General features: G+C 41.2%; 1 protein-coding gene across 1 annotated transcript; it reads right to left on the bottom strand.

Annotated features, from left to right (window-relative positions):
* Positions 1 to 930: 930 nt before the first annotated feature.
* On the bottom strand, positions 931 to 19,208 carry LOC129188458 (flavin-containing monooxygenase 5-like). The gene is made up of 11 exons (XM_054789009.1): positions 19,044 to 19,208; positions 17,494 to 17,632; positions 10,304 to 10,492; positions 10,060 to 10,225; positions 9,317 to 9,459; positions 9,032 to 9,231; positions 7,228 to 7,363; positions 6,940 to 7,159; positions 5,469 to 5,541; positions 5,137 to 5,389; positions 931 to 5,066 (listed from the first exon to the last, which is right to left on the bottom strand). The coding sequence occupies exons 2-11, from the start codon at positions 17,623 to 17,625 to the stop codon at positions 4,911 to 4,913; spliced, it is 1,668 nt and encodes a 555-aa protein (XP_054644984.1). The 5' UTR covers positions 17,626 to 17,632; positions 19,044 to 19,208; the 3' UTR covers positions 931 to 4,910.
* Positions 19,209 to 19,352: the final 144 nt, after the last annotated feature.

Raw genomic sequence — 19,352 nt, 5'->3', positions numbered from 1 at the left:
GGCTCCAGCATACCCGCGACCCTCGTGAGGATAAGTGGCATAGAAAAAGGATGGATGGATATATTTAATAAAAATTAAATTAAATATATTATTTCTATAAACTACTTGTAATCACTCACTCAGTTAACTGTAAAACAGTTATATTAATATTTGTACTGTACTTATATTAATGTTAATAATTCATCAATCAATCAATGCAAACAGTTATTCTAAAATCTACTTGTAATAATTATTACAAGTTAACAAAACAATATCATCCTACAGGTCTCAATTACTCGCAGATTCTTGCCATTCACTGGTGGTCCCAGAAGGTAACCTTGGCATTCAGCTGGGATTTACAGCACTCCTGCAAGCTAACAAACTAACTAGTAGCTCATTAAGTAATTAATCCTGGCAGATAGGTATCTAACTGACTGACTGACGAGCAAGTTAAAGCTCTATAAAATTGTGAGGAAAGCAGCTAACTTTTCCTGGCTACTGACAAACTCACAAACCAGCTATGATCTATGATCCAAACGTAATCGTAAAACCTACCACAGGAGCTAGTAAACATGAAAACATGACGATGCTCGCTAACAAACAGGGACCTCTACAAAATGTGTGCACATTTCTTTTGTAGTTTTGGCATAATCCTGCCAGATAGAACTAACTAAAACTAATCAACTCTTGAAAGAGATCACCAACAGCACCGAAATATGTTTTTGTTTTATTTTCAAAATGCTTAAGGTGGCCTTTGACCCACCTGTTGAAACAATTGACAGCATATAGAGTACAGTGTGTATGTCCTATATACTGTATAATACAGTATAGATGGTCCAAAAGTTAGGATGGCGCACATTGATACCAGACTTCTTGGAGACACATTTTGGCTAGGGTGACCAAAGGTCCTGTTTTCCTCGGACATGTCCTTTTTTTCATGTCCTGTCCTAGTTTTTCTTTTTTTAAAAAAATTGATTAAATTTTATGGTTTTCATTGTTTTTCATTCGGTCATAAAATGTATGGCCATTAGAATGGTGTTAATTAACTTAATTAACTAATATAGTTAAAGGGATAGTTTGGATTTTTTGACATGAAGTTGTATGACATCCTCATCAGCAGTGTAGTCCGTCAACAGCGACTCACACCCCACTTGGCCCCCTTAGTCCAGTACGGGTCGGAGTTTGGTGATGAAGAATGTAGGTCCAAGTAGTAGCTGGGGTTTCACAAATAAGGAGTTTGGCTTCTCAAAACAATATGCAGTCAAAAGAGTAATACATTCGCATCACAAAAACGCCTACTCAAACCTACTGTGGTCTGTTTTTTTTGAGTAGGCATTTTTGTAATGCAAATGTATTGTCACGCGCTACGGTGACACTTGTCGCCTGTTTTAGTTTTGTGCTGTTTTCCATTATGTTGTATGTTATTGCTGACCTCTCCTCTGCTTACTTGCTCAGACGGTGACACCTCCTGAGCTGGGCGGAGCTGCCGGATCCCTGCAGCTGTGTTCAATCAGCTACCTTTTTAGTCTCCTCACCTGCAGCCAGCCAGTGCTGGATTATTCTCCATGTTGGTGCTTCCAAACCATGTGCACTTCTCCTGCTTACCTGTATTCTCCTGTTGCAGTTCTTCACGCTACTCCAACCAGCTAAGTCCACCTGCTGCACCAGACCTCCGTCCAGCTCAAGTGGCACTCCAGCACTCTTTAGTTCATAGCTGTTCTTGTTTTCTGCCCACGGTGCCCTCCTTAGTTTTTTTGCACCGTCGCCCTGAGTTCCTGTTTTGTGCCTCCTCTGTTGTTCATTAAATATATTTTGAACTTTTGGACTAACCCCTGTGTCTGCATTTCGGGATCCAAGTAACACGGCTCCCTGAGTCTGACATGTATTACACTTTTGAACGAATATTTTTTGAGAAGCCAAACTCCTTACTTGTGAAACCCCAGCAACTACCTGGAACTATGTTCTTCATCGCCAAAATCCAACCAGAACTGGACTTAGGAGACCAAGTGGGGGGTGAGTCGCTGTTGATACGCTACACTGCTGATGAGGATGTCATACAACTTCATGTCAAAAAATCCGAACTATCCCTTTAAATTTATTTCATTTTACGTAGGGCTGAAAAATGTTAATCATGATCAATAATTAATTAATCATGATTAATCACCATTTGCAACTATGTGTGAAATATGCCCTTTTTTTTTTACTGTATTTTATGAACAAAAGAGAAATGACATTATATAACAATATATAACAGCTTCAAATAAACTGAACATTTTAATCATGCTAATAGATAGCACACATTTTAAAATAAACACCAGTCTCTTCACTAGTAGCAGAACTTTTGAATCACACTTTAACCGTGTTATTATGGGTCATGAGGGTTTCGTTCAAAGACACCACATCATTTTTGATGTTGAATGCACTGTTTTGAGTGTACAGTTGCTCCTTGTTTATAGCGGTTAAAAGGTTCCAGACCCGACGGCGATAAATGAATTTTTGTGATATAGGATTTAATATTAATAAATGGAATATTTTCATACCTAGAGCATAGAAAAATTGTTTATGACTTTCTAAATACCGTTTTTAACATTATTAGAGCCCTGTAGCCATGAAATAACACCCATATAGTCACCTCTACACTCCTATTATTCTTTGTTTACAACACATTGCTCAACTGTTGTGCTGCAAGGACTCCAGACGGCAGGTAGCTAGCAAGCTAGGGCACTAACAAGCTGGCAGCGAGCGAGTGAGCTAACCAGTTAGCCTAAAATTGATTTGTTCTTAACTTAAGAAGCCAAAAACTTTCACTCTATCATGGACATGCCATGGCTGACTTCATGAACTCATGCAGTGTTAAGGAAATATAAGATAACGTCTCTATTTTGTGCCATTACTGCCGCCTAGTGACCAGAATACTACATATCACTTGCATTGTTTTGACTAAAAATATACCATAGTCAAACACAAAACAGCAATCTTTTGTTAATTCATTAATTTCTGAAAAAAAACGTGATATAGCGAGGGATCGATACTCGAACCGTGATATTGCGATTTCTGGGATATCCGGGCATACTTAAATGCAAACTGTACTTCCGCAGTTACGCTAGTGTGTGATAATATCCCATTACTGTTTTTCTCTCTTTCATTTAGAGTTTGGCTTTCATTTAGACTAAACATACTATACATATAAAATAAAGATGTTGTTATGATGTTCGGAGTGTCCCTGAATGCACCTTGTTGTCATAGTGACAATGAAGAAGTGTCGTACAGAGGACGACTAGAGACGTGTTTGTGACTTGAAGACACATATATGGCGTTAGAATTGTATTGCTGTTGATGTGTTCAGGTCAGAATAAAGTTCTATAAGACCGGTATTGTGCCCTCATCTGTCGTCATAACAGAGAGGGGTGGCATGACATTGTGCACATGCTTTAATTATAAAAAAAAAATTAATATAATTTAAATAAATTAGTTACCGCCCTTAATGTGCTATTTTTGACAGCCCCAATTTTTTGTACTTATTTGTCCAGGAAAAAGACGTATTATCTTCTTATAAGCACTTTTTTAATACGAAAAACACATTTCTAGCATTATTTCATTCCAGAGATTTTAAAATGATGTTTGCACCAGTGAAACTTATCAAAGAGATATTATTTTAGGCATAATAAACCCTCTGAGAAGCCTACATTGGCGTCAAAAAGTGTTTGCCACCCTCCTGATTGCTTATTTTTTACAATTTTTAATTGATTGTCACACTTAAATGTTTCAGATCATCAAACAAATTTAAATATTAGTCAATGACAACACAACTGAACACAAAATGCAGTTTTTAAGTGAAAGTTTTTATTATTAGGGGAGGAAAAAAAAATCCAAAGCATGCAGGAGTGGCCAGACAAACAAAATGACCCCAAGAGCACAGTGACGACTCATCCAAAAGGTCACAAAAGACCCCACAACAGCATCTAAAGAACTGCAGACCTCACTTACCTTAGTTAAGATCAGTTCCACCATAAGACAGACACTGGGCAAAAACGGCCTGCAAGGCCGAGTCCCGGGCCGAAAACCACAGCTGAACAAAAAGAACATGAAGACTCATCTCAATTTTGCCAAAAAAAAAATATTTGGGAAAATATTCTGTGGTCTAACGAGACAACACATTAACTTCTTGGAAGGTGTGTGTGCCATTTCATCTGGCGTAAAAGTAACGCTGCATTTCAGAAAATACATCATATCAATAGTAAAATATGGTGGTGGTAGTGTGGTGGTCTGGGACTATTTTGCTGCTTCAGGACCTGGAAGACTTGCTGTGATTAATGGAACCATGAATTTTGTCTGTCCGGCAATCTTTTTGTGACTTCCAGCTGAAACCAACTTAGGTTCTGCAGCAAGACAATGATCCAAAACAGACCAGCAAGTCCACCTCTGAATGCCTCAAAATAAACAAAATGAAGACTTTGGAGTGGCCTAGTCAAAGTCCTGACCTGAATCCTATTGAGATGCTGTGGCATGACCTTAAAAAGGCGGTTCATGCTGGAAAACCCTCCAATGTGGCTGAATTACAACAATTCTGCAAAGATGAGCGGGCCAAATTCCTGACTCCATTGCAAGTTATCACAAACGCTAGATTGCAGTTGTTGCTGCTAAGGGTGGCCCAACCAGTTATTAGGTTTAAGGGGAAATCACTTTTTCACACAGGACCATGTAGGTTTGGATTTTTTTTCCTCCCTTAATAATAAAAAGTTTCATTTAAAAACTACATTTTGTGTTCAGTCGTGTTGTCATTGACTGATATTTACATTTGTTTGATGATCTAAAATGTATCTGAATTGGTGTCTTTGGCTTAAAGTATGCCTCCTCTCCATTAGTATCAAAATGACTTTGAGCATCATTTCAGTATCTCATTTCCGGGCTGAGGGTCTGGTTTTTGGAAATCAAACTATTGTCACCCTAAGTTTGGCCATCAGGTTGGGAAAAACAGAAGGGTCTCGAACATGAACGTAGAAGACTGCGGCTCCTCCGGCCATGAGGGAGAGGCTCAGCTTGAACAGGCGACCCGAAATGGAGCCATTTTGTTCCTGTTCAGGCACCTGGAAACAAACAGGAAGCTAACATCTAGAACCAACGCTCCCAAAACGAGTGATGCGATTGATGGCCGACCTTCCTGGTCTTCAGGGGCTTCAACATGCGGTCAAACTGCGTGAAGATGGCTTGCCGGGCGCCCTCCCACTTGCCGGGCCCTGTCAGGCGGTACTGGTAGGTGGTGACAGGCCCCCACAGGACCCTCTTGAAGAGTGGGTAGTCGGTGATGAGGAGCCACAGGAGGTTGGGTCGCACTCCGATCTCTCCGGCCAGGTCGTCCATGTAGGACACAAAGTCCACCTGTAGCGGCGTCAGCTTGGACACGATGTAACTGCAGGGGACACGGTGAGAAAGATGAGCGTAAAATATGTAAATACGGAACATTTGTTGCGAAATATGATGACGCGTACGTTTGGTCAATGTCCTTGGTGTCTTTCTCCACAGCCTTGACCATGGCCTGGTTTGAGGGCAGCTTCTTATGTCCTACAAGATGCAAAGACGAAGACAATTTGAAGTATTTTACATCCCGTGTGTGATTTTACTGTTACAATTTTCACATTTGGACCTAAACCGTGTGTGTGCGTGTGCATGCGCTCAAATTTCCCAACAATAGTAACCTCCTGCACGCTACACTCCTCCACGCTCTCACTCCCGCCATGCCAAGCTCTTATCAAATGCACTTCTGCCACCTTGTGCCCGTGTTTATGACAAAAGTGCTCTAACAGTGACATCTTCAAGTGCACTTGTGTCATCACTTTTTAACTCTCGCACAAGAAAAACGTAAAAGACCTCTAAATACGTCTTTGGGATTGGGCGTTAAGGTTTATAAAAATGTATAAACACGTCTCTAGTATTGAACGAGTTAAGTGAATTTTAGGTACAATCACACTTTTTTACATTTTAAATAAAGTTCCTTCCATGTAATTTGCTTCATGCTTGTGGAAAAGCTCGGACCGGTGAAGTAACCAACATAACTAACATGCCAACAAGACTGCACGGTGGCGGAGTGGTTAGAATGTTGGCCCCACAATCAAGACAAACTGGGTGCAAATCTCTGTTGGAACATCTCTGTGCAGGACCTACGCATTCTCCCCGTGGGTATTCTCTGTGTACTCTGGCTGCCTTCCACATTCCAACAATATGCATGATAGGTTAATCGCAGAATCCAAAAATTGTCCACAGGCATGAATGGTTGTTCGTCTACAGGAAAATCTTTCTTAAAGAATCATACTCATGTAAAAACATTTTGCTTAAATCCAGTCTCATAAAAGCAAATTTTATCTCAATTTGTGAAACTTATAAGAGCATTTGGCTTACTTCTTACCTTGCAATAAGAACATTTTACTTAAATCTAGCTATGTGATTAAGAACAACTTGCTTATTTTAGGACTTATTATATTCTTAAAAGTCCCAAGAAAAATATTAAAGTCATAAGAATTCTAGCCAAGCAAATTATGCTTACACCATTGGCAAAATCTTTTGCTTGAAGTAAGAACAGTCTGATTTTAAGATAATTTGGGCTTCTTTCAAGTATAGCTGTTTTTGCAGTGCAGGTGTTGAACTTCAGACTGTGGTGCCAGCTTTGCACATTACCTTTTCACACAAATGGTGTCCCCCCCCCCCCCCCCCCCCCCCCCCCCCCGTTACCTCTGATCATGGAATATTGACAGTAAAACAACAATAAAGCCACTTTCTGTTGCCAAAACTATACCAAGTCTGCTGTAATAAGCACACAGAACACAGCGAACACGTAACTTCAGCGCCATTGCTTGGTTTGGCAGATAAAATATGGGTACAGGGCATTACACACTGCTGAATACCCTATTACACAGGTGATGTCCCACCTCTCTTCCGGCATTCACACTTTTTTGACAACCTCACCTTTGAAGACTTGCGTGGCCCAACGTGCCTGCATTTCGGCCTGCGCCATGATGGCCCCGAGGGCGTGGATGAAACCTACAACGGCCAGGGTGGGGTGCTCCAGGGTGGGAGGAAAGACGTGCTTGTACAGACCGACGCGGTGCCCTGACTTGTACAGAGCACTGCTGGGTAAGTACGGGAAGTCATAGTTGTAACCCGTGGAAAACACAATGGTATCCACCTGAAACAAAGACACAAGGAAAGGTTAGAACTTGGTGTTGAAGGTGAAGCTTCCAGAAAAGTTCTGACCTTCTCAACAACGCTGCCGTCGTCAAACAACACAGAGGAGCCACGGATTTCCTTGACGTTGGGCTTGATGATGACTGACCCAGAGAGAATCTTATAAGGCAGGTCGTCGTTGATCACTGGTATCTGACTGAACAACCTGAGGGCAAGTTGGAGCAAAAGATCAGTCACCAATTTACATTGTTTAATATACACTACATCCATCCATGCATTTTCTATACCGCTTCTCCTGATTAGGGTCGCGGGGGTATGCTGGAGCCTATCCCAGCTGACTTTGGGTGACAGGCGGGGTACACCCTGGACTGGTCGCCAGCCAATGGCAGGGCACATATAGACAAGCACTCACACCTATGGACAATTTAGAGTCACCAATTAATTAATTAACCTAACATGCATGTTTTTGGAATGTGGGAGGAAACCGGAGTACCCGGAGAAAACCCAAAACATGCAAACTCCACACAGAAATGCCCAGGGGAGAATTGAACCCAGGCCTTCCCGATCTCCAGACTGTGACTGTGTGGCCAACATGCTAACCACTAGACCAGCCCAATACAGTACATATACATTCTATTGACCAGTAGGAATGTTGCTCCAGGTGGTGAAGATGGCTTCACAGAGGGCATCCACTGTCTGGAACATGTCCATTTTGTAAACTTCCCTTGCCATCCAAATGTTCTCAAATGATTTAGATCAGGAGAACAGGCAGGTCCAAAAGAGTGAGGTTATTCCTCTGGAAGAAGTCCTTTATCAGGCTGGCATTGTGAACTGCAGCAGTGTCCTGTTGAAAAACCCAGACATGGGCCTGGTCTGGCCTGGTGTTTTCATGCCCTCTAGTGGTTCGCGTTCTCTGCAGCTTGGGATCTGGGTTGTGGGTCTGGTACCCCAGGGTCCTCTGCCCGTCTGTGCTTTTCGGCGCCCGACTCAGGGTGCATACATACACAGTACATAGTACTTCCCCACATAACTCACTAATTTATCCATGGTATTGTCATGTTGTCATTTTTATTATAGTGATGGTGATGTCGGCAATAAGATTACTAACAGTCAGTCTTATTAAGGATCATATTTTCATTATTAGTATTTCCATTAATAAGTACAACTGTCTCAATACAGTATTAGCACTGTGCTTGTTGTTATTTTGTTATTTCTATTGTGGACTTTATGGATGTCATAGATATTTGCTGATGTAGTCCTATCATTGTTTCTGTTGTTCTGTTGTCGTTGTCTTTCTCTGTATTGTCCCCCATCTTGTCCCCACACTCCCCCCTCTGTCTCCTTTTCACTTCTGTATCTCCTAAGGCTCCGGTCCGTCCGTCCATCCATCCATCCATTTTCTATACCGCTTCTCCTCATTAGGATCGCGGGGGTATGCTGGAGGCTATCCCAGCTGACTTGGGGCGACAGGCGGGGTACCGCCTGGACTGGTCGCCAGCCACCCACCGAGACAAAGAGACTGTATGACTGACAAAAGGACTCACTCCATTCATGTTCTATGGAACAAACACGCACCAAGGTGCTGAAAACAATGCACAGCGTCAACTCTCTCCCTGCCTGTTTGGAGGCGGGAGGCGAGGAAAACAGACACGCATGCACATGGCAATGTATTGAGGCTGGCAAAATTATCAAATTCATTTTCATTTATTGGGTGATTGATTCATAAATTTATCATCATCCCAGGCTAGTGCCCACAAGAAATCTTGTAATGTTTTAATCTCGCAAGATCTTGTGACACAATTTTTATTATTGTAATGTTAATTGCTTGGCGGCATCATTGGCATAAAGAGACTTTACAGTGCAGAAGCTGTACCTGTGGCTGGGTTTGAGAGCATACATGGTGTGGTCATACATGGCGTTGAGTTTCTTCTCGCCTAGCCAGTTGAGGAACTTCATGGGGAGGAGCTGGAACAAGATGTGGACGAAGCGAGTGTTGTACTTCATGTCCACTGGCATGCCGTCATCCGACACTTGTCTGATGACCCAGGCGCCGCGGCGTGTGCTCATGTACACCTGATGTGACCACAAGGAGGAAGATGGAGATGAGAGGACATGACAGTGAGATGGCATGGTAGACGAAGAAGATTGAGCTCCTGACTTGCTCTGCAAACTTGCTGCTCTCCACCGCAATGTCACTGCCCGAGTTCCCGATGCCGATGACCACCACTCGCTTGCCAGGCATGTCCTCTGGACCCTTGTAGTCCCAGCTGTGCAGGTATCGTCCCTGGAAGGTCTCAATTCCTGCAGCACAACATCAACATCTTCAGGCTTCATCTACTGCATATCTTCTTGAGGGTCACAGGAAAGCTGGAGCCTATCCCAGCTGACTTTGAACTAGACGAAGTAGGTCAAGGGTGATTAAGAAAGGAGCTATGAGAGAATTGATCCTACACAGGTTGCATGAAAATATATGTACACCACTATAATACTTCCCAAAATGTTTAACATTTTAATTGTTAATTTTATAGAAAATGCAAAATCTAAAATGTCATTGAAAAAAAAAAAAGATTTCTCTGTGGAAAAGAAACCCTGATTATAACTGATAACAGATTGCATGCATGCAAAACATGATATTCACTGCTTATATAAGAATGCAAAAAGAGGAGGTGCTCAAGGAACTACACGGTACCAGACCCCCCCGGCCTCTTTGACGGCCACGTCTGGCCCATGTACTTGAAACATAAGAACATCAATGAGGATCCTTTATTGCTTATATATTAAAAATGTTTTATATATATATATATACATACATATACTCACATATATACTTTTTTTCATACCATACAGTGTATATATGAATATAGATATACCATATACTGTATGTCATATATGGAATGGAACCTGGGAAGTCCTGAAGGGGCAGGTTGGGGTAGGTGTAATGTCCTGAGCAGCAGATGACGGCATCAAAGACGTGCATCTCCTCCTTCCCATCCCTCCTCTCCGTCACCACTTCCCATTGGCCCGTGCGGGAATAATCTGGCCTCTGTCTGATGCACTTCACCATGGTCTAGAAGATGCGCACGTCAGGAAGGAAAGAAGGTGTCCTATCAAATATAAATTGAAATAAAAACTGCATGTGTCTCACCTGGAAGTGGATGTGCTTCAGCAGTTTAAAGTGCTCCGCGTACATACGGAAGTAATTGAGGATTTTCGAGTGGTGCATGTAGTTGGGGTAGTCGGCCGGGATGGGGAAGTCGCTGTAGCACATCATCTCCTTGGAGATGTTGATGGTGAGGGAGCGGTAGATGCTGGCACGATTGGGCTCCGATACCTCCTGCAGGGAAGTAGGCAATAAATGTCAGGGAGCATCTAAAGAAGGAGTGTCCAGAGCCAAAGTATGTCGTCGTTTCACTCTGTTTAACAATACTACAACACATGTCCACATAAAAGGACCTATTTTTCATTTAGAAATGACCCCTTTTGCCTCTCAAAATTGATGTTCACAAAAGTGATCGACCATCTAGTTCGCCGTCGACTTAAGCTTGCACTATTTATTGGCAAGAAGGGGCTTGGTGATTTGATTTGTTGGTCGACATAGACATAGATGGGTTGTCGACATAAGCGGGACTGACTAAATAGGTATTTAACTTCTTAGCATACTGGATTGATTCGATCCTGTATTACTATGTGTAAAATATGAAAATGGCCGCCACATTTTTTTATTTTTCAGTATATAAGCATCGATGGAAAAAGTTGGAACAGTTTGGACCAGATTTACTCCACCAGTGTTTTTTTGTTGTTGTTTTTTTCTTTGTTTTTTTATAACGCCGCCACAGAAAGGTAAAAAAGTACAAATCTTCTTGCACAATTAAAACATGATAAGGTTTCTCATTGACAAAAAAGCTGTCTCGCGATAATGAATAAATAAATGAATGAATCACACAATCACAAAAAAAAAAAAGAATCACAAAAACAGGCCCCAACGGGCCACCCCAGGGAAAGGCAGTCGCACCAGACAAAGGCATCCCACAAGCCAGGCCACCCCGGGCGAGCCACCGCGACGGCCAGGTCCACGGCCACACCCCCGATCCTGGCGGGCAGGCGCCGCGGAGCAGACACGAGGCACCCCAATCCAGTCTGCCCCACCCGTGAATGTGATGAGGTGTGATTGTGTCTATTTTACAATTAGACAAATAAATAAATAAAATAAAATAAAAGAGGACAGCTATGAAGAGCTGGTCTCTGTGTCCCTGAGGGGTGTATCTGTGTGCATGTATATGATAGGGGTGTATGTGGATCATAGTTAATGATGCAATTAAAATCGGGGGACAGCTGCCGCTCGGTGGGCCCCTCACCTGACCAGCCCCCCCAAACCCTAAGTGTCTACTGTGCGATTAAAATTGGGGGGCAACAGGTCAGTGGCACGGCAGGGGCAAAGGAGCCCCGCAAGGAAACTCCCCTCCCCAACCACGCCCGACCGTAGGCCAAAGTAGGGGAGACTGGGGACAGTTGCAACACTTTTTACATTACTCTCAATTACTCAGAGATTATTTAGACTAGGCACACCAAATCTTTACATAGTAAACCTACATCTGTCTGCTAAATAGCCATACCATTTATACATAAAACATATCAATCACAATATTTATTTGAATAAAAAAAATTCAGACGTTGCAACTGACCCCAAACCTGGGGACAGTTGCAACACCGATCAAGAACGGTTGCAACATATCAAAAAACATTACATTTCACCAAAATTGTATGCTTTTTGTTTAAATAACCACAGTATACAATATTAAAGTATTTATTAAGTTTATTTTTGTATAAAAAATAGGCCTACTTTGAGTTAATGTGCAAATGTTACGGAAGCTATAAAAACTCAATATTTCAGTTTGGGACAAAAAGAATAGAATAATTTGGAGTGCAAACACATTTATTAAACATGTGAACAAACAGAGAACAGTTTTAGTGAACAAAATTCACATTTTTTAAAACTCCAGTGAATATGAAGTTTGATTTTTAAGTTTTGTTAAAAGGCACACAAATGCTTAAAAATAAAACTGCAACACTCGCCTCTTCCCCAACAAATCTCTGTCTCGTGAACTATTCCAGCAGCTTCTGAACTATTCTGCAGAACCCAGAACATTTCTGCTAGCTCACAGAAAAATTAAAAACAAAACAGAAATTCTTTCATTCAGAGTCTCAGTTGTGACATTTGTAGACATCATCACTGGTCCAGCAAGTGGTTTCTCTTTTGATGTTGTGCTTGCAAGATTCTTTCTTTTTTTGTGGAACCTGAATAATGTGATGTGGCATATGTCAAAGGCCTTGGCCACTGCTCTGACTGATTTGCCTTCATCCGTTATTATATCTGAGGCTCGTTCCAAAATACTGGGGGAACCCCTCTGTTAGTGACTCCCTTCCTCCCTCTTGGCATACTGAAAACAAACAATACAATTTCTATATTTAGATGATTTATTTACTATATGACAAGTTTATATGATTGTTTTCACAGGAAAATGTATTTAGTTTGTTCCAAAGCACAACACATACAACAATAACTAATTGCTCATTTTTGCTCAACAAGCTATTTGGGGAATTATTTTGTTTATCATTAGCATTAATGTCTTATTATGATTCCCTATTCTGCCCATCATGAGCAGTAAAATATATTAATTGTGCCTAGTGTGGTCTATTTTGATATTCGCAACTGTTGCAACCGTCCCCATAGTATCAGTCACGACAAATCCCCACGTGCTAACTAGCCACAGTGACATTGACAAATGTAAGCAATGTTGCTGAATAGTCAACAAAACAGTGATTCAAACCAGGTAGGTTTGGAGTAATTCATACAAAATATTAGGATAGTATGACAAAAATACAGCTCGTGAAAAAACTACTACTAGCTACTTTCATACCTCCAAAACAACTTTGTCTTGATAGAAGCTGGACCAGATGCGCAATATGGCCGCTTTCTTCTTGGCGACTAGAGGGTCTAACTGAACATGTGCAGTTTGAGTGTCATCACTCTAGCATGTTACTGATTAGACAAATAAGGCTTGTTGCAACCGTCCCCTGTTGCAACTGTCCCCAGTCTCCCCTAACTATATGTATGTGAGGTGGTGCAGTGGAACAGGAAGGACGGGGACCCCACATGCCCACACCCCAACGCCGCCCAAACCGAGCAGGGGGGGACCAAGGACACATGACCGACCGGCCAACCACCACAGCCCAGGCTTGGGCGAGCCACAGGCCGCAGGACACACCACAGCCCCTACCCGGCCCGCCAGGACGCCCAGTCCGGCCCACCCAACCCCCCAGAGGCGATACCCCCAGTGCCCCAACACCGGAGGTAGCATCCACAGCGCCACCCCCAAACACCACGGACCAGCCACACGTCCCAAGGCAGATCCGACCGCCACCAGAACAGCATGAACCACGCCGACGCGCCCCCCGCATACCACCACGGCCGGCAAGGGAGCAACACTACGGCGACCACAAGAGCACAGGACCCCACATAGAGGGGTGCACGGCCACACCCACGAAGCACGCAAGCCAGAGGCGCCAGGGAGGGACAGAGAAGCAAGCACTGCACGACAGGGCCCACGAGAGGGGGAAAGATGACATATTAAAGGAAAATGTACATGATTACACATTATTATTATTATATATTATCATAACATTAATGGTTTATTTGGTCTCAAACGATGTTGACATATAATACTGAACAATTATATCGTTGTGTGTCAATTTGTGGGCAGTAAACATTACAAAACACAACTGTATTGTTTTGTGTCGAGGTTAAATCAAACTTTGTACTTTTCATAGAATTAATGTCAAAATCCCGTTCCCGTGGATCCAATCTCATGCATTGTCTCAGCTCGTGAGTTGGGTGTCTTGTGACACTCCTGATGCTAATAGAACCAGATAAAATAAGGCGGTACACACGTCTCTCTGTCCTGGCTGCTCTGTATAATATGGATAAAGCAACAATAAGTCAGCCCACATTTCCCTACTCGTGTCCAATACTCATACTGTAAATTAGTACATCATTTGCTGTTTTATTGCAACAGGGAACACACACATCGCCATTTTTCAGCCACAGGTTGGCTCAGAGTCGTAATAGTTGTGATGAAAGTAATTGTGGTATTGTGTACCTCACCTCACAACAGCTGTTGGCTCATGATTGTGCGATGGTGTGTCGCTCAGGGAAACCGCACACAGTTGCGGATATCAAGGTTCATTAGTCTTGCTATACAGTGGTTTATTTATTTTGAAACTTAAATGACGGTTAAGCATTAAATGTTACACAAAACTATGCCTCCACAGTTAACAAATGCCACAGTTTCCTGCAGGCAGAGGCACCGCCAGGAATTCTGGGCCCCAGGGAAAAAAACACTTATTGTCTTAATGTTTGATACTACCAATGTAATATGTGCTGCTAGTGCTTGCCCATGCAACAGTCTGCATATGCAAGAGAACATGCTAAAGGCGTGGTCATGTCAAGAAAGATTTGGAAACGCCGGAAGACAAAAAGCACTGCACGCAGCACACAGCAGCAACAAGCTTACAATTACCGGTGAGCGCACCTGTGTGCTAACTCCAGCCACACCGAATCACCAAGTCAACAACAGCATACAATAGCAAAGTTCAACAAAAGGCCATCTTTTACAGTCTCCCTGTAAAACTAAAAAATGTTAAAAAAAAAAAATTGCATATGCAATACATTAACGTTTAAATCTGCCAACAAGAAAAAGTTGAAATGGAATCATTATGTGGAAAACTAATTTGTGTTTGAAGTTCTGTCATTGCAATTTTTCTTTTCTGTAATGCCACAGACTCATTGAACACAGTGTTGCTCACCTTCTTCACTGGGACAGGGAGGGGTAAAGTTATGGGGCGACAAGGATGCTGCTGACATCTGTTGTTAAATCTGGTAAATGGGGCAGGGACAACTGATTTAATAATACATGCTGAACATTTACCTGCGCTGATTAACTGTTGGTTAAAAAGGAGTGAGATGAAGGCTAACACAACATGCTAACACGCCGCTATCTTATTTCATTGTGGACATTAAGCTAACAGGTGAATTTCCATGACAAACAGACAGCTAGGCTAAAAAAAAAAAGGCTCACATATTGACACCCTTTTCGTTTTTCTCTCTTTGCTCACCTTTCCCTCTTTCCTTTTTTCACTTGCAGACTTTATTTTACTAGGCACTGGCAGCATTGTTTCACTCTGCTCTGCCGCAACTGCCGACTGACAGGCAACACGCTGCAGCTACAAAGCTGGTAGGCAGAAGGTAGTAGTGGACCAAACCATTTCATGTAGCTATGGGGGGGATGGTCAGTCAATATGAAAGTTTACTTTTGGTCAGTGAGGATATTTAACTTTTACCAAAGACAACAGATTGTTTTAATCGTTTTCTGACGATATATATATATATATATATATATACAGTCAAACTTTTGCAGACTCCCTCTAGTGGCCGCTATAGACAGGTGGCCTCTATAGACAGGTTGGCGTCCAGTTTGAATGTTGACCAGTAGAGGAAAAATAATAATAATAATAATGTTGACCAGTAGAGGGCACTGTGGACTGCGGATAAAAGTTGTACAGCACTACTAGGCTTGTTATTATCATGGTTCATGGTTCATGGTTTTAATTCATCCTGAACATGCATATGAGTCAAACAGTAGCACATCACATAGTACAATTCACAATTTTGCATGTCCAATAAGGAGTAGAAAGAAGCAAAGCTTATTTAATCCTACCCCTCATCAGTTTCACATCAGTTGCAATACATTTATTCACCTCTTGCTCTTCCAAGTGTACTTTGTAGGTCTACATGACAATGTAGTGCAATCATAGCCAAGGTTTTTACTAACTAAAAGGAAGCTAGAGGCTTAATAACTGATAGAATATATCCACCACCCACAGAACAAAGCTGTGCTAGTAATGTCTTACGCTTGCTTTTAATATTTTACTTTTTATATGGCAGAGTTGTCATTACAGCTTTAGTTCATCGGGAAGTGACGGTGGACGTCCCGAGCAGGAGAGCGAGGCTCAGTGCTAGCTGTGAGTTTCGAGAGAGTTGGGAAGTGTGTTTATGTTGGCGTGGATGTAAAGTCCTGCAGTGTTCTCCGCTGTTAATAAAGCCATTAAAGTGCATCGGCGACGTGAGTCTCTCCTTCCCCACAACAAGCGGCATTACGGTATTGACCAGTGCACACCAGGAAATAAACGGTGTCATTTCTTACAGGCATTGGCTGGACAGCTATGTAGTGGGGCTTGTTTAACCTTTGCCTTGTGGGCAAGCAGGAAGGAGAGACGATGCTGAGAGATGTGTGTGTGTTCTGAGCTGCTGTCTGGTGGCTGTGTTCAAGAAATAAAGTTGGCAGAAGAAACAAGAGAAGTTTCCTTCTTTGCTTCGGAGCTGAATAACACTGACAAGTTAACAGACTAGTAGCAAACGGAAAAGAAGATGGCTTTGTTTGTGTCGAATACAGAAGATGAGGACTTTGATGGATTAGTGGATGAGGATTGATGAAAAATAACGTGAGTACATTCTAAAATACTTCAATTAAGTACAACCGAACTCAGTTTTGCTCCCGCTGCCGCATGCATGCTAGCGTATGTTTTTTTTTTTTTTTTTATTGTAGCGTCGCTGGGAGCACGTCCTGTTCCCAGCCTAATTTGCGGTAATGTTTTGGTGCAAATGCTCTTAAAGTTACATGTTTGACCAGGAAATAGCAAGCTCAAAAGAAGACGGCCTTTTTATGTGGAACAACTGACAGTTTGTGTGGATCTTGTGAATGATTGTGACTGAGCTAGGACTCAGTAATTAAAGTCTACACACGACGGCTTCATTGATTGAAAAACGAAACTTTTTCCTGCATGAAGCTTCTACTTGAGTTGGTAATTTGGCTGCTATATGCCGTCAGATATTGACCAAGGGAGACAAAATGGGTGGCCGCTGGCCATGTTAGACAGGTGACTGCTATACACAGGGCCTATAACATGTAAATTTGCTGCGGGGGATTTTTCAGTGGCTGCTATAGGCAGGCGGCTGTTCTATAAAGGTGGCCGCTAAGACAGGTTTGACTGTATATATATATATATATATATATTTATATTCATATATATATACATACTTTTTTTTTTTTAAACCATAATTAGATAGCCACATTCGTTTACCTATTTACTGGGGCCCCTCTCAGTCAGGGGTCTTTGGAATTGTACTAACTTTTCCACCCTTTACGGTGCTCCTAGTGTGTGACATTTGCTTCCTATGGATTTTTTTGTGGTTGAAATGTGCACAAAGGAAGGATTTGCCTTGAATCTCCAAAGTCCGCCAAGGTCATCGCTGCTCTCGAAGCAGGTTGGCAGCAAGCCCTCATCCAGACACGTCTTGATGGAACTCAGACCCGACGGGCCGGCGCCAATCACTGCCACTTTGTGCACCATGGTGGAGCTGCATGAGCCAAACAAAGCCAATTAATTACATTTTGGTACTTTTTAATGTTAGATTTCATGCATGTCTTGTTTAGGAAAAAACATAATACAATATTATGAACAGAAGTCCTCCTCTTACAAGAATACAGTGACAATATTACTAGAAGAAAAAACCTAGCAACAGTTTGATGTTATCCGTACGAGAAAAAAAAAATAATTTTACAGGAATTAATTGGTCAATTATACAAATACCAACAAAAAGCACAATTTTGTAGCAAAAATGGTCATGAGAAAAAAGCCCTACTTCTGTTTTAGACGATATGTATTATATGTATACTGTATGTTGCAATATTAGGAGGAAAAAATACCTATGTAATTAGAATAAAGTATTAATTTTATGAGAAAAAGGGTACTAAAATTACAAGAAAAACAGCTAATGTTATGAGACTAAAGTTGGATTATTATGAGAAAAAATATTAACATTTACAGAATAAAATCATCATTTTCCAAGGATTTTTTAAAACAGAAAAATCATTATTGCAAAATTAAAGTTGTAGTGTGAGGACATCAATTGTGCACAAGCCATACAAAATAAATAAATTCAGTGCGTTCTTTCGTCCAGAATACGTGATCACTTTTTATTTTAAAGAAAAGCATGCAAAAGTCCACTTGAAAAAAATATGATTTTCACAGTTTAACTTCTTTTTACATTTGTGTGGCATTTGAGAATGTTAAAAAATGGGATGTTCGTGGTGCATTTGATGAAAAATAAAGTCAATTTACAACAATAAAGTCATAATACAAGAAAAGTAATATTTTGAGAATAAACAAAACATTGTACTGTTACCAGAGAGGAAAAAAAAGTCCTGGTAAATAAACTGGTATAATATTAGAAAATAAATTGTGACAAAATATCTATTATGAGAAAATGATACACTGCAAAATTATGACAAAAAACGTCATATTACCAGAATAAAGTCACAGAATTTGAAAGTAATGACTTTAAGGAAAAAAGGTAACACTACAGACTAAAATTGTAATTGTTATGAGGGATGGGAATAAATTGATATTACAATCTTATATTAAAATTACATAGCATAATGACACCCCCCACCCAAAAATTCTAAAGTCAAAAGAAATATTTATGTTACTGGATTTGTGTCCTAATATTATGAGAACAAAATAGTAATTGTACGAGTCATATGAAAAAACTCATACTTGTACAAGAACTATGTAAAATGTTTTAAAAAAAAATTAAAATGACTAAATCAATGCCTTTTGGGGCAATCAGTTGACATATTGCACATAACAACCAGATTTAAAAACAAATACAACAGATTGACAAGCTTTTGAAATCAAACAAAAATAGCATGCAATCCTCTAAAAAAGAAGACCGCCAATTCTTACTCTGTGTGTGGAGGGCTCCTTACCTTTATGGTCTTACAACAGAAGTGAGTGTTGCTGGCGAGTGGAACACACAAAGTCTGACAGGAGACCTCTTAAAAATGTCCCTCAAGTTCCTTATCTCCACCCCATCTCCCACACACACTTGATCCAATCACAACAAGTCATGGCTCATGATGGACTTTTATGGCATTGGATTTTCACAACTACAGTACCTACCATGCAGCTCATTGCATTATAATGAGCATCCAGTTGTGTGTACGCACGTACACACACACACACGCCCGCACATGCTTCTGGAAAGGTATTAATATATTTAAAAAAAAACAAAAAAA

This window comes from Dunckerocampus dactyliophorus, chromosome 10, assembly GCF_027744805.1.
Source record: "Dunckerocampus dactyliophorus isolate RoL2022-P2 chromosome 10, RoL_Ddac_1.1, whole genome shotgun sequence".
NCBI classification, from domain to species: domain Eukaryota; kingdom Metazoa; phylum Chordata; class Actinopteri; order Syngnathiformes; family Syngnathidae; genus Dunckerocampus; species Dunckerocampus dactyliophorus.
Note: the sequence above shows the minus strand (reverse complement) of the source record. Positions and strands in the feature narration are given on the sequence as shown.